We start from the raw sequence: 26,861 nt of genomic DNA on the forward strand, positions 1-26,861 counted from the left end.
CCAGTCTGTCTTTGAGCAGCCCCGGGAGTGGGGACGCCAAAGGGGTGGATACATGTGAAGCACTGGAGGTTAGATGGGGGCTGAGCAGAGTGGGCGCCTCGGGCTGGCAGCTCCCAAGCTACCCAGGAGCATATTAAGGATACACCTTCCCGGGCTCCACTTTAGCTTCTGCGACAGAATCTTGGGGTGGGGGTGGGGCTCTGCTTTAACAAGCCTTCCAGGTGGTTTTTCTGAACAGGGCAGCTTGAGAATTGATGGAGTATGTGATTTCCTCTTATCGGTGGGAAGCTCATTGCGCCCAGGGGCTCTACATGGGGGTCAGAGGAGCATTCTGTCCTAGCTGAGGGGCAGGGGGCGGGCCTGAGGGAGGCCTGGATCTGTGTAACATCCCAGCATTGACCCTTGGCGACTTGCTGAAAGCTGAGCCAACACCAAACCAGTTGTGCCGGCCGCTGGTCAGGCTGCCAGCGCGTGTCCTCTCTCTGGGCACTTGTCATTTGAATCACAGGAGTAGAGTCCCTTGGCCACCCCCGTCTCGAGATAGGAGCTGGTGTCAGCGCAGCCAAAAGGTTGCCGTCTTTGCCTTAGACGTCCTAGAATGTGTGTTGCCGAGTGACCACTTGGATCCACGTGGCCCCACAGGTTACCCCTCCCCTCTGGGTGGCTCCGAGCACGCCTCCAGTCCGGTTCCAGCCAGCGGCCCATCCTCAGGCCCACAGATGTCCTCTGGGCCAGGAGGGGCCCCGCTGGACGGCGCCGATCCCCAGGCTTTGGGACAGCAGAACCGGGGCCCGACTCCGTTTAACCAGAACCAGCTGCATCAGCTCAGAGCCCAGATCATGGCCTACAAGATGCTGGCCAGGGGCCAGCCCCTCCCCGACCACCTGCAGATGGCGGTGCAGGGGAAGCGGCCGATGCCCGGGATGCAGCAGCAGATGCCAACGCTACCTCCACCCTCTGTGTCCGCAACGGGACCCGGCCCCGGCCCCGGCCCCGGCCCCGGGCCAGGTCCAGGACCAGCACCTCCAAATTACAGCCGGCCTCACGGTAAGACCCACCGTCCACAGCGCTCGGGGTAGGGAGGGGACTGAGCGAACCGACCGGGATGGACACCGGTGTCAGCCGACCTGGGCCGTGCTGCCCGCGTGCGTCCCCCCAGAGACAGCGCGGCGTCAGCACTCGGCGCTCGGGCAAGCGGGGCTGCCAGCGCGATGCAAGTTCCTCCCGCCGCCTCTCCGCTCTCCTCCCCCCACCCCGACCTCTCGTCCACACTGAGGGGCTGTTGTTGGCTGTGTCCCCTGGAGCCAGGACTGCCCGTGCGGGTGGATGCGGGCATAAACACAGGATGCCTTTTATTCTCTTGTTTCTCCCCGTGTGCAGGTATGGGAGGGCCCAACATGCCCCCCCCAGGACCCTCAGGTGTGCCCCCTGGGATGCCAGGTCAGCCCCCCGGAGGGCCTCCCAAGCCTTGGCCTGAAGGTAAGTTTCCTCTGTCTTGGTGGCGTGCCTGTTCCCTGCTCTTCACGAGCTTGCGCCATGCAGAACCCGAGAGGGGACTGAGAACAAGTCCTTGCCTTTTAGTTTTCTTTGTTTTAAATATATATATTTTTATAGTTTATTTATTTATTTTGAGAGAGAGCATGAGTGGGGGAGGGACAGAGAGAGAGAGAGAAAGAGAGAATCCCAAGCCAGCTCCATGCTGACAGCATGTGGGGCTCAAACTCACAAACCAGGAGGTCATGACCTGAGCTGAAGTCAAACACTTAAATCACTGAGCCACCCAGGCGCCCCAAGTCCTTGCTTCTCTCTGCCTTCTTGGGTCTATCTGTCCCTGGTCCGTTCCCAGAGGTTTAAGTTTGGTTCCACTGCATGATTCCCACCCCACCTTGTCCTGTGGGTCGTGGTGATCCTGGGCTGTCTTTACCAAGAAGAGAAGGGTACTGATGAGCGAGTCCATTGTATGACTGCAGCGAGGCTGTGGGGCGGCATTGCTGTAGCCATGAATACCAGCCTTCAGAATTTGGGCCTCCGAGCCTGGAGGCCACGTGTGACCCCCTGGCCTCCTGAGAATATCCCCCAGTGCTGTGGGAGGCAGGCAGGGTGACAGGGTGGCTCAGGGTTCCATTTCTTCTGTGCGCAGTCTCTGTGTTTTGTGTAAAACGTGGTCTTAAGTATTGGAGAGGCACATCTGTTGGGATGAAGCATGGGCAAAACCGACTCATTCCTCATCCTCTCGAAGGACGAGGTTTAGTGATGGGCACTGAAGAGCTAATTGCCTCAGTAGGCTTCCTTTGGCACCGGATGACAGTCCGGGAACCTCTGGTCCTAGGAGGCCATACGCGGCAAGACCAAACCTGTGAGCGGTGCTTGAGCAGGCGTGCCTTCGGGAAGGGGCACATACGCTGAGATCTAGAGGAAGCAGGAGGGAGTGAGACCCCTGAACAGGAAGCAGCGTGGCAGCCTGCACGGGCTTAGTCAGCCACAGGGACGAGCTTGTCACCGGGGCAGGGAGTGCCCGGCAGGCTCTTCATTTACCCCTGGAATCAAGCCAGAATTCAAAGCTCTGTCATCGCCGCTTGACCCCTCTTTCCCCCACCGCCCCCAGGACCCATGGCGAATGCTGCTGCCCCCACGAGCACACCTCAGAAGCTGATCCCCCCACAGCCCACGGGCCGCCCCTCACCAGCGCCCCCTGCCGTCCCGCCCGCCGCCTCCCCGGTGATGCCGCCCCAGACACAGTCGCCGGGGCAGCCTGCCCAGCCTGCCCCCATGGTGCCCTTGCACCAGAAGCAGAGCCGCATCACCCCCATCCAGAAGCCTCGGGGCCTGGACCCTGTGGAGATCCTGCAGGAGCGGGAGTACAGGTGAGGGAGCGGCTGCCTGGGGCCCCTCACTCGGGGCGGCCCTGATGCGTGTCAGTTTGGCTCACTGTTCTGAAAGCAGTGAGGTATGTGACCAGAGAGCTGTCACCAGCTGCCTGGTTCTCTGTATAAGTACATATCCTTCCAGAGAAATCTGGTGAATGCCTGGGCAGCCCTGTGGTCCCAGGTACTCCATGGCGTGCACACCGTTCCTCCGTGGGAGCATAGCTTAGATCATTCTCTGTTTGTACAAAGTGAGCTTTTCTTTCTTTCTCTCTTTTTAAGTTTATTTATTTTGAGAGAGAGTGAGTGTGTGCTTTGTGGGGGGTGGGTGGCAGAGAGAGAGGGAGAGAGAGTCCCAAGCAGGCCCCACACTGTCATTGCAGAGCTTGATGTGGGGCTTGAACTCAGGAACTGTGAGATCATGACCTGAGCCAAAATCAAGGGTCAGACACTTAGCCGACTGAGCCTCCCAGGTGCCCCAGTGAGGTTTCCTTTTTTGCACGCATAGTATCTACCTGGGGGCTATACCATAATTTATTCAGCTGTAATAAGGGATGTCAGGTTGTTTTGAATCCCCGCCCCCAATCTTTTGTTAAAATAGTACTGTATGCACATGTGTCAGAATAAATCCATAAAACGGCCATTGCTTGGGTATGGGGGACACATGCAGGGAAATTTTCCGAGAGTCTGCAAAATGGCCCTCTGCAGAGGCTGTCCCAGTAGGTGTGGGAATGGAAGTGCCCGTTTCTCCTTGCTGTTGTTCGGCTCATGAACACTCCACAAGCAACCGGTCAAGCTTTGTGATGGGCCCTTCCCAAACATCACTAGTTGTTGGCTGCTTTGCCAAGGCCTTCTGGGTGCCAGGGGCTGGCTGCGGTGCCAGGCACACAGCAGGTCTGAATCACTCTGTCCCATACTGCTGGGGCACCTCAGATTTGCCTCCTGAGCACCCTGTACCTCCCTCCCCCTTTTTTCCATTGCATTGATAACTTATTCAGGGCTGGCCTCCCTTGACGAATGTAAGCTCCATGAGGGAGGGCTGGGCCTCGTTCGCCGTAATCCCCAGATGTATCAGGAAATCTTTGCCCAGTAACAGTCTCCAGAATGCCTCCCCAGCTGTGATGTGCTCCGGAGCTCCCACCCCTGTACCCAGGCACCTCCCCTCCAGCTGCATTTAGACAGCTTAAACGTGGCCTTTCCGGATGTCCTCCTGTCCCTCCCTCCACCGTTTCCTTCCAGTCTCTGTTCCACGCACCTGGCAGCAGCTCATTGGGCCAGACCCTGCAGCCCCTTGACTATCGCTCGCCCTCCCTCACCCTCCGTGTCTTCATCTCAGCTTTCCTCCTCCGTCCCAGGAACTGGTGGCCTTCTTCACACTGTGGACGCAGCCACCTGGTCTGCCCCACCTATACACCCTCAGTGGTGCAGTCTGTTTGCCACACGGCAGTGTGAAGTCTCTTCTAAGTGACTTCTTTAGATCTCTTCCCCAGGTTCAAATCTGCGATTAGTGTCCCATTGCCCATCCAGGAAGCGCCTTTTTGTTTTTAGTCCCTGCCCGAGGCTTTGTCCTTGCCTATTCCACTCTCCCTGTTCCTCTTTCTGTTGAGTAAGTTAGACTCATTACTGCTCCAGGGCCTTTACAGAGGCTGGGCTTGATTCTTTGGCTAATTTAGGCCTAATTGCTGAGGTCACCTGCCCAAAGTGGCCCTGTCCACCTCCCTCACTTCCAGCTCCCTTCTCAGAGTACATGGTACTCTCTGGAATCAGTGTAAACATTTTTAACTGCTTTATGGCCTGTCTTGTTGATAAGCTTGTGAGCTCTATGAGAATAACAAATATCCCTGTTAGTCTTGTTTAGTGCTAAGGTCTAACACCTGGGTCAGTCCCTGGCACACAGTAGGTGCTTAATAAATATGCGAAACACTGCGAAGGGGGATTATCGCATTTGAACTTTAAGACCAAGCCTGTAGGGTTGCTCTGCGCATTCTCCCTAGGTGAATTAGAGACCCAGGGCTGGGGTAGAGACGCTGGTCTGCCTCCATAAGCCGCTCACACTGCTGGGATGTCAGAAGGCAGGTGTGCCCTGTCGGGTTCTGGTTTCTGTGCCTGTCTTCTTTATGTGTTGTGCGCTGTGGCTGGCATCCTTTATTGAGCTATTTCTTGTCTCATCACCGGGATCTGCCTTCCTTGAGAGGTAGGTTCTCCTGAAGCTCCACCTTTAAAGAGAGGGAACAGAGGAGCTCCCGTGAATAGACAAGATCTCTCATCACTGCTCTTTTCTTCTGTCTCTGTATCCCAGGCTGCAGGCTCGAATCGCACACCGAATTCAGGAACTTGAAAACCTTCCCGGGTCCCTGGCCGGGGATTTGCGAACCAAAGCGACCATTGAGCTCAAGGCCCTCAGGCTGCTGAACTTCCAGAGGCAGGTGGGCACAGGTGCAGGCCTGCTGCTTGAGGAAAAGGGCCTTTTCTCCTATTTGCCAGGCAGTTATTAAATGCGCCTTGACGTTGAGAGCAGCAGTGTCCTTGCGTCCTCATTAGCTGGCTGCGCATCTCTCCTCTCGTGCCGTGTACAGCGGTGGGACAGTAGCCATTCTTGGGATGAGTAGTTGTGCGTCTTCCCTAAGACACCACATCGCATTTTGAAACAGTAGACTTAAAAATGGGCCTGTTTCTGAGGGTGCTTTAATTTTGAATGACCCGTAAGAAGTATTTTCTGTGGGATTGACGATAGGCGAAGCTGGAGACCTCTGAAGGTGTGAGAGAACCTTCTGCTGGGTGTCCAAAAGCAGTTGTCTCCTGACCTGTGCTTGCGCTACCCATGGGCCCCCTCCAGATGGCATTTAGCAAGGATCCTTCCGGAAATCCAGAGTAGCGTTCTGTCTAGCTTGGGATGTGTAGTTACTCGTGGACCTGACGGAGTTGTGTGCGTCTTGTCTTCCTCAAGCTGCGACAGGAGGTGGTGGTGTGCATGAGGAGGGACACCGCCCTGGAGACGGCCCTCAATGCCAAGGCCTACAAGCGCAGCAAGCGTCAGTCCCTGCGAGAGGCCCGCATCACCGAGAAGCTGGAGAAGCAGCAGAAGATCGAGCAGGAGCGCAAGCGCCGGCAGAAGCACCAGGTGCGGGGGCCCCACCCAGCGCGAGGCTCGGCTGAGCTTGCACGCTGTGGAGTCTCGTTTGGTTTGTGTCTGAGCGTGCTGCCTGTTTGTCTTTTCTGCTCGCCGTAACGGTATTCTGGGCACCGAGAGTATGTCCGTGGACAAAACCAAATGGCAGTGGGAGGACGGGCCATAATCACATATACCACGTTGGGAGGTGGTGGAATATGAGGAGGCGCAAAGCAGGGGTGGATGGAGGGTGACGGAGGGGCTGTTTACACAGTGTGGATCTGAGTGGAGACCTGAGGGAGGGTAGCCACAGGGACATGTGGGCAAGCAACTTTGCAGATCCAGGAGAAGATGCAAAGGCCCTGGGGCTGGAATGTGCCCTGTGTTCTCTGACCAGCAGGGATCCCAGTGTGGGGAGAAGGGGAGGATGGGGAGGTGACGGGCAGAGCTTCTGGGCCGAGGGCACAACTTGGGCCTTTGCTCTGAGTGAGGGGGGAGCCGTGGAGGGTCCTGAGCAGAGGAGGCCGTGATCTGACTTTACTTTCACAAGACCAGTCAGGAAGACCAAATCTGTCTGGAGTAGGATGTGGGGATGATTCTGTTTATTTGCTCATTTCCTTTTTTTTTTTTTTTTTTTTTTTTGGTAAGTTTTTAAAATTTTATTTTGAGAGAGAGTGAGAGAGAGAGTGGGAGAGGGGCAGAGAAGGAGAGAGAATCCCAAGCAGGCTCCATACTGCCATTGCAGAGTGCAACACAGGGCCTGAACCCATAAACCACAAGCTCATGAGCTGAGCTGAAATCAGGAGTCGGATGCTTAACCGAATGAGCCACCCAGGCGCCCCATTTGCTCATTTATATTTTCTAAAGGTCTTTACTCCCTATCTAATACTGGTAACCACTGTTAGCAAGGGTTTTTGGTATATATCATTCCAGGTAGCTTTCTTGTGCGTGCACAGAATAATTAGAAGTAAAGTAGCCACCTGTAAACAAATACGTACACACGTTCTGTCTTTAATTATTGTGGAAGCGTGATTTTTAACACGTATGTTGTGTTCCTCAGTGTGTCCAGCATCCAGTAACTTCTGCAACCATTTTCCTGTTCGGGCACAGGTAGCATGTTCTCAACCTTCCAGTGTTAAAGAGAACGCTAAACTGGGCATTCTTGTATTTGAATTCTGTTGGCCAATGTCTGCTCGTTTTCCTTAAAGTAAATTCCTGGCAGTGGAATAATTGGTTGGAGGGTCAGAGCGTTTCGAAGTGGTTACGTTCAGTGCCAGGTGGCTCCAGCAAGGCGGCTTGCCCTGTTGTACACGAGGGAGGGCCCTTCCCACCGGTCACCGGCATGGAGTGTTTCCTTATCCAGAGAACGCCGAACCGCATAGGCAGACGGTGTCCTGGTACTGTTTTGGTTATGTCCTCTTGGTTTTAAACCAACTGCCTTTAAAGTTTTGTCTCGGCTGGGGCAACACTGTAGTGAGCCTGTGGAATAGCCAGTCCTCTTTTCTGTGTGTGTTCCTGCAGGAATACCTCAACAGCATTCTGCAGCATGCCAAGGATTTCAAAGAATATCACAGATCGGTCACAGGCAAAATCCAGAAACTCACGAAGGCCGTGGCCACGTACCACGCCAACACGGAGAGGGAACAGAAGAAGGAAAACGAAAGGATTGAGAAAGAGAGAATGCGGAGGCTCATGGTAAAGTCCTGCCTTCGTGACGTCGTGTCCCTTTGTGTGTGCTTTGGGTGTGACAGACACCAGGGATCGATGACCCTGTGTTCTGCTGAGGCGGTTGACTGCTCGAGTTAGCGTTGGGACAGAGAGAAAGAACGGGCTTGGGTTTGGGCCTCCAAGAGACCTGGTCTGAGACCTTTGCCTCTTCATTCCACCAGTGATCAGAAGACCTTAGGCTGGCTAGCTTGTGGCTCTGTGTTCTGCCCAGAAAAGGGAGGGGGCACTGACTCCAGGTTCGAGAGTGACCGATGTGATCCCTGTCCTCCGTCCCACCCTTTGTGTCTGGCTATTCAGAGGCGATTCTCCAGCTGGGCAGATATTGGCAGGCCCTGCTCTAGGCACATGGCCACAGGAGTAAGAAGCGTGCAGTCCCTACCCTCACGGCTGCCCCCACTGGCCCTAGAGAGGCAGGTGCCCAGGCGGAACCAACTAGATGATTTTGGATGGTGTGAAGTACACTGACAAGAAAGAGGCGGGACGAGGGAGTGGGGGTTTATGGGGTGTTCTGGGAGGGTGGCATGACTCCCTGGACGAAGTGCCTCCCAGGGATAGAGGAACCAAGGTTAAGAGCCTGAAGTGGCAGAAAGCCAAGTGCGAGGCACAGCAGGCAGCCCTTAGAATAGCGTGGTGAGGGCATGAGTGATGCCAGAGTCCCTAGGGCAGTCCTGTTGGGCCTTGCAGGCCATGAGGAAGGCTTTAGATTTAATTCTGAGCATGAGTGGGAGCCACAGGAGGCTATAAACTGGGGGTGACATGATCAGGTTTATTATCAGAAAGCCAGGAGGGGCTTGCTGCACGCGTCTGTGATGGTAAAATGGCCCAGACCAGAAAGAGTGTTGGATTTGGGGTGTATCTGTGGACACAGGGGCCAAGACTTGCTGTTGGCCTTTTCAGATGACCTCTGGCAGAAGCATGTCTGTCTAGCAGGCCCCCTCAGGGTCCGCCCTGGGTAGAGGTTGAGGAAATACTGATGGGGGAGTCGATAGCTACGTGGAGGGTGTGTATGCAGCACGGCCGTGGTGGAGGCCCAACACTCCCTTAGTGCGGGCTGGTGGCCGGTTAGCAACCCCCAGTGGCCTTCTTGACCCCGGGTTCCCTGCCGTGGGCGCTAATGGACGAGCATGTGTCACTTGCAAGCAAACGCCATAACCTTGCCGTTCTGCAGGCTGAAGATGAGGAGGGCTACCGCAAGCTCATCGACCAGAAAAAGGACAAACGCCTGGCCTACCTCTTGCAGCAGACGGACGAGTACGTGGCGAACCTCACAGAGCTGGTGCGGCAGCACAAGGCTGCCCAGGTCGCCAAGGAGAAAAAGAAGAAAAAGAAAAAGAAGGTGTGCTGGGACCCCGCCCCGTGCCTGCCCTCCTGATGGGACCCGAGCAGCTGTCTTGGTGCGGGTGCCGCTGCCTCCCCAGGCAGGGAGTGACCATGTCTCCCTCTTTACTTCCAGAAGGCAGAAAACGCAGAAGGACAGACGCCTGCAATCGGACCTGATGGCGAGGTGAGGAATCAGGGGCTTCCTGGAAATGCCAGCCCAGCCCTGGGAGCTTCGATCTATTTCCTCCTTTACATTTTTATAGCTGTTTAAAGCTCACCAGAGCTCTGTGACAGTGGTAAGAATCCACATCTGTCCCCTGCCACGTCCCACCCCTCCTCAACCCCACCCCCAGGAGGGTACGTGGTTAACTCCTGGGTGTGTTTGCTTCCAGACTTTTTTCCTTTGCACATGCCATTGTTTTTCAGTGTTCACTCTCTCATAATTACAGGCCACAGGATTCCTGCCTACTCCTCACCTGGGTTCCCTGTTTCCACACACCACTTTTTCCAAAACCGTTTGGGAGATGCAGACAGGACAGCCCTTTACCCCGCACTATATTTCCTAAAAACAAGGTCTGTCTTTTCCATGGATGCAATAATACTATGATTAGATCCACAGCTCTTATTAAGGTTTGGCCAGCTGTCCCTTTAGTGTCCTTCACGACGACTCCGTGGCCGAGCGTCTCATTCAGTGACGGTCTGTCTGGTCTCCTTTGATCTTGAACAGCTCCTCACTTCTTAGCCTTTTCTGACCTTGGCATTTCTGAAGAGAACAAGCCAAGTATTTCCTATAAAGGCTTTTAGTTTGGGTTTGACTTGCTATTTCTCTTTTGGCTAGATTCAGGTTATGTGTTCTTGGCAACAAGACCCAGAAGTGACGCTGTGTTCTTCTCCGTGCGTCACGTCGAGAGTGCATGGCGTAGACTTCTTCAGTCACTGGTGACATTGACCTTGATCCCTTGGTGTCTGCCAGGGCATCTCTGCTGAAAAGTTACTGTTTCTCATTTTGTGATTATTAAGTACCTTCTGGGGAGGTACTGGAGGCTCTTTAAACATATTTTAACTCCTCAAACTTCTACCCACTAGCTTCTGTATCCATTAATGACCTCCGCCTATATCCGTTTTTGCCACGATGGTTACGTTATGGTGATTTCCTGCTCCCCCCATCCACCCTGATTTCTTCTGCATTTTGTAGATGACTTTCTACAGGAAGGAAAAGCTTTTTGTCTTCTTTCCCCTGTGGCTCTTGGAACAGTTTGCCAACCCCTTGTACCAACTCATAGGATTCTGTTTTAGTTTAATCCTTACGGTCATTATCTTGAAGTTCAAATTGTTTGAATTTGGGCCAGTAGGAGCCCCTTCAGATTGGCTCACGTATCTTTTGAGGGCTTCCTTACTTCTTGCACACTGAAATGGCCCAAGTTCATCTTCTGCTTTCTCTGCCCAAACCCTGGAAGTCAGTCATTTCTCCACGGTGCCTTGGTTCTTTTTACCAGAGAAGAATATGTAAAAAAACAAGATCTCTCTTTCTTTCTCTGTCTCCATTTCTGTTTATTCTATACGTAAGTAAGGTAAGTTGGCAAGCCCTACGCCCAAGTGTGGCTTGAACTCACGATCCTGAGATCAAGAGTCACATGCTCTACTAACTAACTGAGCCAGCTAGGCGGCCATCAAGATCTCTCTTTAGATGTGATTATTGGTACAGGTTGTCATTGCTTCTAGGCCCTCTTAGCAAAAAGATCTAGGAAATCAGTTTATATCTGCATCACTAGTTCTATATATTCAGAACCTTCAGTTCACATGGATACTTCTGTGTGTATCCTTCTCTCTTTCCATACCGTAACAGCCTGAAACCTGGCTTCCATTAGCCATGCTATATTTCCTTATTTGCTCAGTCTTAGAACATACAGGAAGTAATTCAGAATTGCTAACTTGCACCCTTCTGCAAAGGAAGCCTCCTGGCTACTTTAGTTTGTGTTTGGAGCTATTCAGCCTGAAATTGTGTGCTTCAAATACTGCATTTGAAAGTTACTTGGAGGGGGCGTCTGAGTGGCTTGGTCAGTTGAGCATCAAACTCGATATCGGCTCAGGTCATGATCCCAGGGTCATGAGATCAAGCCCCATGTTGGGCTCCGCGTTGGTCTTGGAGCCTGCTTGAGATTCTCTCCCTCCCTCTCTCCTCCGCTCTCCCTCTCTCTCCTGCTCTACGCCACCCCACCCTGAAAGTTACTTGGATTAGTTTTTCTCTGTGCTCCCATTAGTGTGGGTTCCTCCATCCTTGTTGGTTTTACTTATTTACTCATCATTTATTTCGTATGTGAAACGTGACTAGCCTGCTTCTAAAAGTCAGAACTGGGCAAAGTGGCCCACTCAGGGAGGGGCTGCTGTCCCCACGCACCGTTTTTTCTACCACATTCCTACCCGCCTCCCAAAAGCAGCCATTCTCACTCAGTACTCTCATTTGGGAGAAGGACGTTTCAAAGGGACAGACGTAAATAAGAGGCGTTTCCTTTCCCACCGCCCGCCCCCACGCCCTCCTCACTCCCACCTCCCAGAGGAAAAGTGTGAGTAAGCGTCGGGGTGTTGGCTCTGGGGCCTTTTCTGTATGTGAGCCACCAGATGGTTTTCTTTTTCCAGCTTTGCATTCTGTCTCTGACGTCTTCCCACATTAGCTCACACACGCTCTCCTTATTCTTTGCAGTGTTGCCGAAATGTAGTATTTCTCGCAGAAAATACCTAAATGGTTTGATGAGAAGCGGAAGCCCCTGTGGCACCTGCTCTCACGAGCCTGCATGTTGAGCCCTGGTTGGTCTTCCCTGCACTTCCAGGAATCTTTATGCCTGTGTCCTTTTTTGGGTTGTTGTAAGACCACTTGGGGCAATCTGGACATTAAGCTAGACTCTTTCCATTTAGCACAGTATCTTGGGCCACTGTCCATATCAGGCCATTCATTCTGTTTTAATTTTATCATTTCGATGTATTGGAATCTCATTCAGCTTTCAGACTGGTAGTTTAGTTCGCTTCCTATTCGTAACTGTCTGGAAGGTCCTGCACTGCTTGGTCTTGATGTACCACCCCCTGCTCCTTCCCTACTGGTGGCTCTTTCCCATGTTCCCTTACTCCTGTGGCACACGCTGTTGTGAAGAGCCTTCTTGTACGGTACCTTCTGATGCTCTCTCCTGGGCAGCTTGGCCTGCCCTTACAAAACACCATGGCCTGGCTGGCTTAAATAGCAGACTTATGTTCTCACGGTTCTAGAGGCTGTAAATCCAAGATCAAAGTGCAGCAAGGTCGGTTCCTGGTGGGGCTCTCTTCCTGGCTTATAGATGGCTGCCTTCTTGCTGTGTCCCCATATGAGGCGAGAGAGCAAGCTTTGCTGTCTCTTACGGGGGCACTGTCCCATCCTGAAGGTCCCACCCTTGTGACCTCAGTGAACCCTCATTACCCCCCAAAGGCCACATCTCCATGTAGAGCCACACTGGAAAGTTGGGGCTTCAGCATTCGAATTCTTGGGGGCAAGGTGGGGGGGACACCATTCAGTCCATAGCAGATGCATACCTTTTCCTGTAGGCCAGATTCCTGATGGGAGTGACTGGCAATGAACACAGATACGTATTTACTTCATGAGATTCCTATCTTAAATGTTATATTGAAATTTTGAGAATGTGGGCTGGCATTTTACTACAGCAGAAAGCCTTCGTAAGGCCATGTGGGGCATTCAGGGGAAAAAGTCCTAGGGCAGAAGAGTGCAGTAAAGGGAGTTCTGTTGGGTAACCTGTGGCCGTGCCTCCTATTTGCTTACAGTAGCATCACTCAGTGGTGACCGTGACTTGTGCTTGATCTCAGCCAGTGGTTCTCAGCCTCGGCACATGTGAATTGCCTGGGAGCTTTTTAAAAAGGCCCAGAGCAGTTGAATCAGAATTTGGGGGTAGGGAGAAGTGCAGGCGTCAGCCCTGTTAGCCACTCCTGGGGAGCATTTGGGGGGTGAAAGCCACTGATTGGGACTGATGCAGGCAGTCTGCAGAGCCTATTCATGTGACAGGTGGTTACTGTCACCTTCCATGGCGGGCAGCTTTGAGGGGGAGATTGGTCGCAGTCTCTACCTAGGAAGCTCATCTCTACCTAGAGTGTGGGCCATGTTGACGGTGAGTGTGACACTTAGAGGGGCCGAGGGGGCGGGGATCAGTTCCTGGAAGATGCAAACGAAAGTTTAAACAAGAACCTCCTCCTCCTCTTGGAGGTTTTCTCCAGGAAATTCTAAGGAGCAAATGGAGGGGGGAAATGTTCTTCCAATGTTGACATCTCAAAATGAGAAACTGAGAAATTCCGTATTTGTTGGTAAGAGGAAGGTAGTTGTTTTGTGTTTCAAATATTCTAGTTAGCTGTTTAACAGAAAAGGATGAGGATATTTGAGGAGGTCTACAAAGGGAGTATCAGTTGAAAGAATCAAGGGCCAGAAGAATGTGAATAATGTGGTCATTTGTGTATAAAGGGAGAGAAATGAATCGTTGTGTCTTCTGCACGGAATCGGTCTGTAAGGGTGCATGGGAAACAGACACCGGTAGGCACCTGCGCAGAGAGCTGTCAGATGGGGCCTGGGGGCGGAGAATGGGGGCGGGGGCGGGTCCGCACCTCGTACCCTTGTGGATTTTGAACTACGTGAATGTATTAACGTATCTGAAAATGAAATACCGTGAGGAAGCAGCAGTCATCCGGTGATTCTGTGTTATTACTGGATTATTAATATGTCATTAATCCATTTTCACAACCAGTGGCCATGTTTGGTGCCATTTTGGGGGGCATGGAGTTGGGAGGGCGCTTCCCCAGTTGGCCCTAGTTGGCAGAAGCCTGAGGTACGGATACCACAGAATCTCCGGTTACACATGTGACTCTTTTTCAGCCTCTGGATGAGACCAGCCAAATGAGTGACCTCCCGGTGAAAGTTATCCACGTCGAGAGCGGGAAGATCCTCACGGGCACAGATGCCCCCAAAGCAGGGCAGCTAGAGGCCTGGCTTGAGATGAACCCCGGGTGAGTGGGGCCTCACTTTCAGATGCAGCCAGGGGTCCTGAGCTGGCCTCGTTCCAGGGGCACTCGCAGCTGGGGGGTGATTTGGCTTTCCTTTAGGAACAAGCCAGTTTGTTGAGGAAAGTAAATCCTATGGGTTCTGGGGAGATGTATATTAAATCTTGACTGTTTTTTCTAGGTATGAAGTAGCTCCAAGATCTGATAGTGAAGAAAGTGGCTCAGAAGAAGAGGAGGAGGTAAGAGTCCATTTCCTGGCCGTCGTGGCTCTCGGTGCTTTGTTGTGGTAACTTCCACACCTTGGGCATCCGTCACCCCTTTGCATCGTGATCGTTTCCTGCTCTGGGTGGGCACCGCGTGGGGCAGGAAGCAGGCCCAGGGCAGCTGAGGCCCCAGTCTTGGCTGAAATTTGGGGCTTTAGAGCTGCACTTTCTAGTAGGGTAGCCCCTAGCCACATGTGACTCTTTCAATCTTAAATTAATCAAATTAAATAGAATTTAAAACTCCCATCCTCAACTGTACCAGCTGCCTTTCAAGTGCTCGACATTTGAAGCTCCGCCCTCCAGAAAGATCCGTGCGAAGTTGTGGTCATTAGATCGTGTACGTTATCGCCCATTATAATTCCTTCTTTGGAAACATAAATGGTTGCATTTATTGTGTGAATTCTCTGAGTCATTTAATTATGCCATGTTGAGGTGATATTTCCTTGGTTGCCAAAGCTGTAAACGGAGAGCCTCATTCCTCTCTCCGTTCCAGATTGCCTCCTTGGGAAGGATAACTCAGGGAACGGTTTCATAAGGGGGCGTCTCCATCATTAGCATCCAGATGGGGACTCTCTGTCACTCCCCCTTCACTTGTGGCTTAAAGTGTCTTAAAAGGCTTTTTTCAGGGCCTTAAAAAGCTTTGCCACCTTTTCACAGGCGTTTCTTTGATTGCTGTTACAGTGGAGCATTTTGTTCAAGTTAACTAACCGTTCTGATATTTTCTGTGAATGTTTTGCATTGTTTGCCCATTTCTAATCAGTTACGAGTGGTTTTTTTGCTGATTTTTAAAGTGCTCTTCAGATATTTCCCCCAACCTGAAATCCGCATAGTATTCACCTATAATCTTTTGTTTTGTCCTGTTTTTACTCTCCTTCTTGCCACTTGAGGTATCTGGGGTTTATTGTGTGTAGGGCCTGGGACAGCGCTCCCTCCCTACCCTTAAGAGGAATGCTGCAATTCAGTGATTTGTAGTAAATTTATAGACTTGTGTATTCACTACCACACACCAATCTTAGAATGTCCTATAATCCACAAAATCCCCTTCCTCCTGGTTTACAGTTTGTTCTGACTACTTCCTACAGCTCTAGGAAACTGCTGATTGACTTTCTGTCTCTGTAGATTTTGCCTTTTCTGCATATTTCATATAAATGGAGTCCAGTAACATGTAGCATTTTGTATCTGGCTTCTTTCAGCTAAAATGTTTTTGAGGCTCATCCACGTTGTTTGTGTATCAAGAGGTCATTGCTGTTTATTCCTGAGTTCTGTTCCCTTGTATGGTGAACCCCACTTTATCCACTCACCAACCGATGAGCATTTGTGTTGTTTCCGTTTTTTGCTGTTATGAGTAATGTTGCTATAAACACTTCATACGTTTCCATACGTGTCTTTGTGCGGACATATGGTTTCATTTCTCTTGGTAGATACCTGGGAGTGGGATTGCTGGGTCATATGGTAAGTTTATGTTTGCCTTTCTGAGAAACTGCCAAACTGTTTTCTGAAGTGGTTATACCATTTCACCGGTTCCAGTTTCTCCATATTCTCGTCCACAGTTGGTGTTATCTGTCCTTTCGATTATATCCATCCTGGTGGGTGTATAGCAGTATCTCACTGTGGCCTTAATTTGCATTTTCCTAGTAACTAATAACGTTGAGCATTTTTTCATATGTTTATGCACCATTCATGTATCTTCTTTGGTTGAACGTCTATTCACATTTCTTGCCCGTTATTAATTTGTTGTTTGTTGTCTCATCATTGAATTGAATTCTTTATAAGAATTCTTTAGGGGCGCCTGGGTGGCTCAGTCGGTTGAGCGGCCGACTTCGGCTCAGGTCATGATCTCGCAGTCCGTGAGTTCGAGCCCTGCGCCGGGCTCTGTGCTGACAGCTCGGAGCCTGGAGCCTGTTTCAGATTCTGTGTCTGTGTCTCCCTCTCTCTGACCCTCCCCTGTTCATGCTCTGTCTCTCCCTGTCTCAAAAATAAATTAAGAAAAAAACAAACGTTAATAAAAAAAAATTTTTTTTTAAATTGTTAAGTAATTCCTAGTTTCACTTTAAAAAAAAAAAGAATTCTTTATATATTCTTGGTACATGTTCCTTATCAAATATGTAATTTACAATATCTTCTGCCAGTTCCCTAGTCAGTTTGCCTTTTTTTTTTTTTTTTTTTTAAGTTTATTTGTTTTGAGAGAGACAGAGCGTGAGCAGGGTACGGGCAGAGAGACAGGAGAGAAAGAATCCACTGTCTGCGTAGAGCCTGATGTGGGCTCAAACTCACAAACCGTGAGATCATGACCTGAGCCAAAACCAAGATTGAAATGCTTAACCAAGACTGAGCCACCCAGACACTCCAGTTTGCCTCCCCCCACCCCCAGTAGTGTTTCTTCAGATGCAAAAATGTTTTAATTTTAATGAAATCCAGTTTATCAAATTTTTTTGTTCGTGCATTGGTGTTTTGGTGTTACATCTAAGAACTCTCTGAAGTCACAAAGACTTTTCTTCTATGTTTTCTTCTAAAAGTTTTGTAATTAAGGCTCTTACATTTAAGGTCATGGTTGAATTGACTGCCACCTGTGGTCTGAGATACAGGTCTAGATTTTTTTTTTTTTGCGTATGGATATCCATTTTATCTAGCACCATTTGATGAAACGACCACTCTTTTCTTCTTTGGTTAGTCTGTGGGAAATCAGTTGACGATAAATTAAGGGTTTTTCTGCCTCTCATTTCTTTTCTATCAATCTTCATGTCTTTGTGTGACTACCACTTTACCTTGATGATTGTAGCTTATAGTAAGTGTTATTCCTTCACTTTTGTGACTTCGATTGTCTATTCTAGATCCTTTAGGTTCCTATATAAATTTTAGGGTCAGCTCATCAGTTACTACAAAAATGCTTGCTAGTTTTTTTTTGTTTTGTTTTGTTTTGTTTTAATAAAATTATCCTGGATTTTTTAAGTTTGTTTATTTATTATAAGAGAGACAGAGACAGCACAAGTGGAGGAGTAACAGAGAGAAAGGGAGAGAGAATCCCAAGCAGGCTCCACAGTGCCAGCGCAGAGCCTGATGCAGGGCTCAATCATGAAGCTGTGAGATCATGACCTGAGCTGAAACCAAGAGTCAGACGTTTAACCAACTGAGCCACCCGGGCACCCAGGGGATTTTTTTTTTTTTTTTAAGTTTATTTAGTTTGAGAGAGACCGTGGACGTGCACGTGACCAGAGGTGGGGCTGAGAGAAAGGGAGAGAGAGAATCCCGAGCAGCAGAGTCCAAAGCAATGCTTAACCCCAGGAACTGTGAGGTTATGAGCTGTCAGCACAGAGCCTTATGGGGGGCTCAAACTCACGAACTGTGAGATCATGATCTGAGCTGAAGTCGGATGCTTAACCAACTGAGCCGCCCAGGCGTGCCCCATTTTGTCTCATATTTTTTAACTTTTAAGTTGATTGTCTGATTTTCGTTTCTTACCTATTAATATGATTTATTATGTAAGTTAATTTTTAGATAGTATACCAAACTTGCTTCCCTAGGATAAGTCCTACTTTGTCCTGTTGTATAATCTTTCCTGTGTATCGCAGTGTGGCTACTATTTTGTTGAGGACTTACGGGTCTATATTCATGTGTGACATTTTTGTCTCGCTTTGTAGTTAACATTGGCCTCAGAATGGATTGAAAAATGTTCTCCTGTACTTTCTGGAAGAGTTCATGAAAGTTTGGTATCCTTAATCTTAACATATTTGGTAGAATCACTGCTGAAGCCATCTGGACTTGGCCTTTTCATTGTGAGAAGATTTTTATTTACTGATACAGTTAGCTATTGAAGATTTTTTTTTTCCCCAAATTTTTCAATTTCTTGACTCAGTTTCAGAAATTTATGTCCTTATCGTATTTCTGTGGTTTCATAGTGATCTCTTTTTCATTGCTCATTTTGGTGATTCAGTAATTTGTCTTTCATTTTTTGGTAGTCAAAGTTTAGTTTACTCATTTGAGACTTGTTTTCCTGGTGTACTTGTTTAAAGTTACATTCCCTTTAGGCACTGCTGAAACTACAGCCCGTAAATTTTGATATGTTGTTTCTGTTTTTATTCAGTTCAAAATATTTCCTAATTTCCCTTGTGATTTTTTTTTTTTTTTTTTTTTTTACCATTAGGTCTTTTTTTTTTTTTTTTTTTAATTTTTTTTAATGTTTTTATTTATTTTTGTGACCGAGAGAGACAGAGCATGAGCAGGGGAGGGGCAGAGAGAGAGGGAGACACAGAATCTGAAGCAGGCTCCAGGCTCTGAACTGTCAGCACAGAGCTGGATGCAGGGCTGGAACTCACGAACCATGAGATCATGACCTGAGCCGAGGTTGGATCCTTAACTGACTGAGCCACTCAGGTGCCGCAAGAGTTTTTCTGTTTTTGTTCTCTAGTTTAATTTTCTCGTGGTAGGAGCGCACACCTGGGTGGTTCAGTCATTTGAGTGTCTGACTCTTGATTTCGGCTCGGGTCATGATCCCAGGGTTGTGAGATCAAGTCCCGTGTCAGACTCCATGCTGAGTGTGGAGCTGCTTAGGATTCTCTCTCCCTCTGCTCCTCTCCCCTGCTTGTGTGCATGCATGAGCCGCCCCCCAACCCCGATAAATACATAATAATAAAATAAAGTAATTTTCTCATGGTGTAAGATTACTTTGTATGATTTTTCTTTCAAATTTACAGAGACTCATTTTATGGCTCAGCATCCTATGGAATGTTTCATGTTCACTTGAAAAAGGATTCTGCATTTTTTTGGGTGTAGTGCTCCGTAAATGAGAGTTCAGTTGGTGGATAGTGTTGTTCAGGTCCCGTATATCCTTGCTGACTTTTGTTTAGTTGTTATGATGTTGTTGAGGACGAAATGGGAAAATCTCTGTTTTTGTTGAATTGTTCTCCTTTAAATTCTGTCAGATTTGCTTCATGTATTTTCATGTTCTATTGATAGATATGCTTAGTTGTTCTGTCTTCCTGATATATGTGATATTTTATCATTATTGAATATCTGTCCTTGTCCCCAGTAATATTTGTTTTGAAGTCTGTTTTGTCCAATGTTAGTATAGTCCCTCCAACTTTCTTATGGTTACTGCTTGTTTGTGTGGTCTATAGTTTTCCATTCTTTTACTTTAAACCTGTCTGTTCATTTGAATCTGAAAGAGCAGGTAGCTAGATCTTGCTTTTTAGATCTAGTGTGACAGTGCCTGCCTTTTGATTGAACCTTAGACTAGTCACATTTAATGTAATTATCAATATGACTGTGTTTACATTTGCCATTTGGCTATTTCTTTTCTTGGTCTTAGGTCTTTTTGTGTTCCTCTGTGCCTCTTTTTGCTGCCTTTTGTGTTCAATATTTTTTATTGTACTGTTTAATTTCTTGTGTAGACTTCAGTTGTCACTGTACCTTTTTAGTTATTTGTTTTGTAGTAGCCCTGGGGATTACAATATGCATCTTAATTTATCATAGTATGTTTCAGATTAATACCATCTCCATTCTGGTAAAATAGAGAAATTTACGTTCCAATGTAGCTCTGTTTGCTACCCTTCCTTCCTGCTCTGTTGTCACATATGTTACACCTGCATATGCTCTAAACCCTACAATGCAGGCTTCTAATTCATACTGCATGGAATCTTATGATTTGGTCTGAATAAGTTAGTAGAGAAGAAATAAAGGAAAATGTATTTATAGAGTCTTTTTATATTGATCCATGTGTTTACCATTTTTAATGCTCTTTATTTCTTGGGGTTTGAGTTACAGTCTGTTAGCAACAAATTCCCTCAGCCTTGGTAGATCTGGGAGTATGATTTCTGAAGCTTTGACTTTGGAAGGATAGTTTAGTTGGACACAGATTTCTTTGTTGACAGCCTTTTTCCTTGTGCATGTGTCATTGCACTGCTTTCTGGTCTCTCTCAAATGAGAATTTAACCACTAATTGTAATGACGCTCCTCTGTACTTGATGGTTCATTTTTCTCTTTCTTGCTTTCAGTATTGTTTGTCTTTGGCTTTTTTTTAGCAGATTGATGGTGAACTCTCTTTATATTTATTCTCTTTAGTGTTTGTTCAGCTTCTTGGCTGGGTAGTTTCCACGGAAATCTTTAGTAAAAGGCGAAAGATTTATACAGTCTGAAGAGAAACCAGAGTATTGGCTGGGTAGTTTTGTGTTTTTCATCAAATTTGGGGCTTGCTGTCTTTTATTGAGATTCTGTATTTGTTGACTTATTGTGCTTAAAGATGGTTTCCCATGGTTCTTTGAACATATTTGTAATAATAATTGCTTCACAGATTATATGCTAAATTCAACATCTGGGGAAAGAGACAGGTTCATTTGCTTTTTCACTGAATACTGTAATCACCCTTTCCTCTTTCGCTTGTCTTCTAATGTTTAGTGGAAACCTATGTTTAGCTACGCTGTATTCTGACTCCCACCCCTGGGTGGTGGTTTTTGGTGGTGGTGTTTGTTTAGTAACTTACTTGGGCTAAATCTGTGAAATTCTTGCTCTGGTGGCGTGTGCTACCTTTGGTGTCTCTGCTCAGTTTATTTTTTTGTTTTCTCATTTTCATTTTTAATTCTGGCTTTCTAGGAATAGGCCATGTTTCTTTGTAACTTAGTAGTTATCCAGTGATTGGGCAGTGATTGTGCTCGGACCTCTTGAGCCAATAATACAGCTTCTGTCTCTGGCAGATGGATAGAATGTATAAAGGAACACATTCCAGGTTCAGGCCGTTTTCAGGTCCACCCTGGCTTTTACTTTCTGTGAGGTCCTTTTGCATTTTCTGTGCACCTGGTCACGGGCTCAGCCCGTGATGCGCTTTCCCAACCAAAGTAGAAAAGCTGGCAAACAACCCCACTTTATTTCAGCAGTGCCAGTGGCTGGTAGGGGCAGTGCCCACTGCTACGAAATGACCGCGTCCCCATCAGACTCAGCTGCCGGTGCTGTTGGCCTGGCCGCCCTGGCAGAACCTTCAACGTGGAGCCAGGGGACGGAGAGATGGAAGCGGACCCAAGTGAGAATGCTACCGTCTCCCACTCTTCTTACCCGACGTTCAGCGGTTTCTCAAGCATTAATACTTCTCAGGCCCCCAGAGCTCCGAAATGGTTGCTCTTGCCAATTTTGTTCGGCTTTGAAGATGGGTTTCCAGGAGCGAATTTGTAGACTTCCTCCCTGAGACTTAGCTGGAGGTCCCACCCCATTTTAATTCCAGACATAGTATGTCAGCTAGGAAAAGTCTGTACCAATTATGATTTTTTTTTTTTACCCAAAATGTTTGTGCTATTATCACCTGTTCATTATTCCGAGTGATTTATAAAGTTATTTTGCATTCTCCAGGGGACATCCCATGGGATTTTGATTGGAATTAATTAGTAGTTTCATCACAGATACCTTTTAGTTTTATCGCAGTCCCATTGTACATCAAGACAATTATCTACTGGCACTTTGTCTGATTTACCAGGGAATACAAGAATGGTTTCACATGGGGAAGTACATTCGTGTGTGTTTTGTCAATATGTCACACAAAATCCCTTAATCACGTCCTCCGTAAAGGCTGAAAAATCCCAGTAATGAAGAGTAACTGATTTATTATTATACCTAACTTATAAGTTCATAGAAAACCGCTTGGTAAACTAGGATGCCTATTATCAACAGCGTTATTTGACCTAGCGCAGACGTTTTAGCCATGTCGATAAAGCCTAAAGTAAGTCAGGAGCAATAATGTCGAAAATTTGCTATCGAGTGTTTAATACTTAGAAAAATCCAAGAGAAGCAAATCAGAAATGGCTTTGAGTATCAGGTCGGGCAAGGAATAAGCTTGGTAGTATGCATTTTGTGATGGGAAGGCACGGTGCAGGAGGAATCTACTCTACTAGTAACAAGAATCCAGAGTCCCTTGAGGTAGCCTTAAAGAGAAGTGTCTGTATTCTGCTAGGAAAACTGAAAATCATAGCACTGAGGAGAAGAGCAAAGAGGAGGCACGACACATTCTGGGATAGTAAGAGGGCATGGAAACAGCGCCTGCTCCCAAAAGCATTCTCCCCCTGGGAGCCCTCTGCCTGTCCCTGTGGGGTGGCCTGAGGTGACGTGGGCTTGTGTCTTGGTAGGAGGAGGAAGAGGAACAGCCGCAGCCAGCACAGCCTCCCACCCTGCCTGTTGAGGAGAAGAAGAAGATTCCAGATCCAGACAGCGATGACGTCTCGGAGGTAGACGCCCGGCACATCATTGAGTAAGGCATCCCTCCCCAGCCTCCTACTCTGCCAGCCCCCTTTTCAGGGTGGCAGCAGAGGGCTGTCAGGACTCCCGCCTCTCTACGGACGGCCCTCCCTGCTGTCCAGCCCGCAGACAGCAGACATTAGGGACTGTAAACAGACCAAGTGGATTTACTTCGGATTTCAGTCACTTTCATAGGCGTTGAATAGTCAGTCTGTCCGTTGACATGGTTCATCTTGTGCTTAAGAGGTAGTTAGTTATACAACAACAGCCACCTCAGGCTGGGTCCCCAGGCCGCCCTCCCCACCCCACCCCACCCCCTCCCTGGAGGAGACTGTTTCCAGCGTCGTGTGTCTTCGGAGACAGTTCGTGCAGCAGCAAGCAAAATGTGTGCATGTGTTTCTTTTTACTGGTACACGTGTATCTATCCAGGCCCGCTTTTCTGCCCCTGGCTTTTTTCACCGAAAGTTTTCTCTCGGAGGTGACGCTGTGTCTGTACGCAGTGTCGTCAGTGACGTTGTGTGTTACATCTTCGTGCGTTAGCCCGTCCCTAGTGGCGCGCATTCATGTTATTTCTCATCTTTTGCCCTTAGAGGCACAAGTACAGTTAATATATCAATGTAGTTGTTGCTTATGGTACGCAATTAATGGATGCTTTTGAAAAGAAACTGAGAACTGAGAGTTGTGTACGCTCTAAATATGACAGACATTCATCTAGAGCAAACATGCAGTCCTTTGAAATCCTTAGAGAAGTAGGGAAAAGCCCACTAAGCTCACTGACAGATTCTTAAGGAGATAGAAAACCAGAAACCACAGCACACTATAAAACAGTGTGACAGAAGTCGGATCACGTGTGTCTGTCACATTCATAAAATGTAATAGTTTAAAGTCACTTTTTAGGAGCATCTGGGTGGCTCAGTCGATTGAGCCTCTGACTCTTGATTTTGGCTCAGGTCATGATCTCACGGTTTGTGAGTTCGAGCCCCGCGATGGACTCCGCGCTGACCGTGCGGAGCCTGATTGGGATTCACTGTCTCCCCCTCTCTCTCCCCCTCTCTTCCCGTCTCTCCCTCTCTATCTGCTCTTCCCCCGCACATGCGTGTGCTTACGTGCACTCTCTTGCCCTCTCTAAATAAAAAATAAAGTCACTTTTTAAAAGAATTCCAGGTTAGATCATAAAACAGCCGCAGTGTAAATGATTCTGGTCTTGTGTGAGGCTGTTCAGTGTGCGCTTTCATTTTAGCCTCACGAGCGCTCAGTAGAGAGAATGGGCTGGAGGACGGGCCTCTGGCTGAATGATGCACTCTTTCTGTGACGTGGCAGTGACTTGATTCCTGTTCCGGGAATGTGGGGTCGGGACCCACGGCCCCTGAGCCCAGTCTTGGGCCCCCCTGGATTAGTAGTTGCTGCCTGGCCCTCCCCCAGACTGTCTGGCTGCACTTGGGCTTATGTGATGGCTGTCAGGCCGTGGGTCTTTGGGCAGGAAGCATGTCGTCACAGGTGGGAATGTGTGTCCTCACGGTGTTTCCATCTTAACTCCCAGGAATGCCAAGCAAGATGTTGATGACGAGTACGGTGTGTCCCAGGCCCTGGCACGGGGCCTGCAGTCCTATTACGCCGTGGCCCATGCTGTCACCGAGAGAGTGGATAAGCAGTCGGCGCTCATGGTCAATGGTGTCCTTAAACAGTACCAGGTAAGGTCGGAGGGGCACATCCACACGGCACTCCTGGGGTTTCCAGGGTGTGGGTGGCTGCCGAAGTCACATTCCAGTCTTTGTCTCTGGACATTCGCTCTTCCCCTCTGAACCTCCGTTTTCCTGATCTGTTAGCCTAGCCTCCAGAAGGAGTTGAAATTGTGCAATAAATCTGGATCTGCTGGGTGCTTAATGTATGCCGGGCAGAACAGGAGGCTGCTATCTGTTCTCTTCTAAGCGCTAAACAACCCTATTTAGTGCATGCTTCCATCTCCGCATTTGGCGGACGTGGGGGGCAACCGAAGAACAGAGAGGTGCAGTGATTCTGCAGAATCACACAACTCGGGAGTGGCCAAGCCAGGACGGGCCCAGGCGTGGGCGCACGGGTGCTCAGCGCGTGTTCCCCGGAGCCCTGCAGTGAGGCAGTGAGGGCAGGGAGCTTCAGTGTCGGGAGCCGGTAGCCCTGCTTTCTGTTGGCCGTTCCAGGTAGGAACTTACCTGTTCGGATGTGGACCAGAAAAAGAGATTTTATAGACACATATCACCGGCAGGGCAACCCTGTGATTTTGCAGGAGTGATTGCTGAGGATAAGGATAAGAAAGGACTGGGCTGATTGACAGCGAAATACCAAAAATCCCGATGACCACGGGTGGTTCGTGGCCAGGACAGACTTGTGCCTGGCCGTGCTGAGTCTCTGAAGCGCGGGGAATGCTCTCGTACCCGACTCGGGCTTCAGTCCCGGCCGCTTGCCTCTCTCCATGCAGATCAAAGGCCTGGAGTGGCTGGTGTCTCTGTACAACAACAATCTGAACGGCATCCTGGCTGACGAGATGGGCCTGGGGAAGACCATCCAGACCATCGCCCTCATCACGTACCTCATGGAGCACAAGCGGATCAATGGGCCCTTTCTCATCATAGTACCTCTCTCGTAAGTGCTCTCGTCCCTGGGGAGTCTGGGAGGGTCCAGCGGGAAGGCCACGCGGCTCGGGTTCACGTCACCTCATGGCTTCTTGAAAGACCCCGTCTCCAAATACAGACCCATTCTGAGGGGACTTGGGGGGTGGGGCACACAACTTAGCACCCGGCATCCTTCTTCTGGTTTCCAGGGGCAGGATGGGAGAAGGGTGGGTGATGGAGGGCCCGCCTGTCATCCCTATTGGGGCAGCTCTCACAAGATGACCTTGGAGTGCTCTTCAAGTCCACCAACCAGCACATTGCACACAAGGTGTTGCGGGAGCCAGACCGGCTCCCGCTAGCAGAGCGGAGGAGAGCCATTTGAGGAAATATCACTACCTCTTTCTCCCCGGGGCACGGGGCCCTCTGGTCCACCTCCCTTCCTGGCTGTGGCAACCCCGGCACTTAGTGTGGTAGGCTCTGGGTCCTCCAACCGAGTCCCGAAAAGGCTCTCACTCACCACCTCTTGGCACTGCTGACCTCCTCCTCCCGGCAGGCAGCCATGTGGGGCCAAGATTCACCAGCTGCCCTGGGCGTCCGTCTTCCTAGGTCAGCACTGCCACAGCGTGGTTCACCTGCCCCAGAGCTTTTCGAGAAGTCCTGGGGCTGGTTCTCATTGACCCCAGCTCCGGTTTCGTGTCCTGCACCAAACCAGTCCCAGGCCAGGGGACGGTCCACCCTGATGTGGCCAGGCATCTGTGTACGCGCTTGGCCTGGCCCTGGAGGGAAACCCCCTGCCTTCCGCCAGCACTCAGCAGTGACCGCTTCGTCCTCGAATCGGCTGTCCGGGCTGAGCGCTCAGGCCGATCCCACAGGAAATACCCTCCCGCTTTGAAGGTGGCCAGGCTGCCAGAGGCCACGTAGCCACGGCTGGGGGTCCCAGAACTCTCCCAGCATCTGCTTGGGCAGGTTTATTTCTTCCTCCTGCTTTCCCTTCCTCGTCCTCGTGTGAATTTGGCTGTGCTGCTGGAACAGAGCTGCGCAGAAGGAGAACTGTTCGCGGCGGCAGAAGGGCCCAGGCTGAGGACGGATGGCCTTGCCTCCCTCTCCCCCGCGGTCAGACCCAACCTCTCAGCTTTCTGTTGCATTTCTCCATGTGCCGTCTCTCGGCCCACCAGGGACTGAAGTCCCCCCCTTTTGGGCCCCTCCCCCCAAGGGGTAAGGTGTGAGCTCATCTCTACCAGAGTGGTTCACCCCTGCGTGCTGTCCTATAACGTGGGTGTTTCGTTTTCATTTTAAAATTACTTCATTTATAAATAGTTGCAAAATCAGAATAAAGATTTTCTGTATGCCTTTCACCCAGCTTCCCAAATCTTTGCAGCTCCAGGGCAGTTCTAAAGGCAGCACTGGTCACGAATCTAGAGACCTCATTCACGTGTTGTCTAATGTCCCCACCGACGGCCCCTTTCTGGTCCAGGCTCCTACTTTTGTTGTCGTGTCTCCGCGACGTGTCTGTGACATTTCTGCAGTCCGTCTTCATCCTCGATGATGTCGACACTTGAATTCTGCTTGGGCGTTAGTAGGCTGTCCCTCAGACTTTGTTTGTGTTGGATGCCTGGCCCTGAAAGTCTGGTAAGAATCCCCGAGAAGGGATGCTGTGCCCTTCCTGGGGCCATGTTTCAGGAGGCACGAGAGATTGAGAGGCCCGGTCAAGGGAGAGGATAACTTTGGTCTCTGTTATGTGGTGCCTGCTGGT

At 49.4% G+C, this 26,861-nt stretch overlaps 1 protein-coding gene and 1 pseudogene across 8 annotated transcripts in view; one reads left to right on the forward strand and one right to left on the reverse strand.

The window, feature by feature from the left end:
- SMARCA4 (SWI/SNF related, matrix associated, actin dependent regulator of chromatin, subfamily a, member 4) overlaps positions 1 to 26,861 on the forward strand; it is an 89,799-nt gene that overhangs the window by 19,927 nt on the left and 43,011 nt on the right. For all 8 annotated transcript variants that reach the window (XM_042978189.1, XM_042978188.1, XM_042978190.1 and 5 more), the window contains exons 4-16: positions 643 to 1,047; positions 1,381 to 1,479; positions 2,606 to 2,864; positions 5,164 to 5,290; positions 5,812 to 5,985; positions 7,495 to 7,668; positions 8,870 to 9,037; positions 9,155 to 9,205; positions 13,922 to 14,052; positions 14,228 to 14,285; positions 22,412 to 22,533; positions 24,061 to 24,211; positions 24,976 to 25,139. In XM_042978189.1, the coding sequence (XP_042834123.1) occupies positions 643 to 1,047; positions 1,381 to 1,479; positions 2,606 to 2,864; positions 5,164 to 5,290; positions 5,812 to 5,985; positions 7,495 to 7,668; positions 8,870 to 9,037; positions 9,155 to 9,205; positions 13,922 to 14,052; positions 14,228 to 14,285; positions 22,412 to 22,533; positions 24,061 to 24,211; positions 24,976 to 25,139 (2,083 nt within the window). The remainder of the gene's footprint in view (positions 1 to 642; positions 1,048 to 1,380; positions 1,480 to 2,605; positions 2,865 to 5,163; positions 5,291 to 5,811; positions 5,986 to 7,494; positions 7,669 to 8,869; positions 9,038 to 9,154; positions 9,206 to 13,921; positions 14,053 to 14,227; positions 14,286 to 22,411; positions 22,534 to 24,060; positions 24,212 to 24,975; positions 25,140 to 26,861) is intronic.
- On the reverse strand, positions 20,368 to 20,455 carry LOC122236865 (annotated as a pseudogene).

This window comes from Panthera tigris, chromosome A2 (assembly GCF_018350195.1).
Source record: "Panthera tigris isolate Pti1 chromosome A2, P.tigris_Pti1_mat1.1, whole genome shotgun sequence".
NCBI lineage: Eukaryota > Metazoa > Chordata > Mammalia > Carnivora > Felidae > Panthera > Panthera tigris.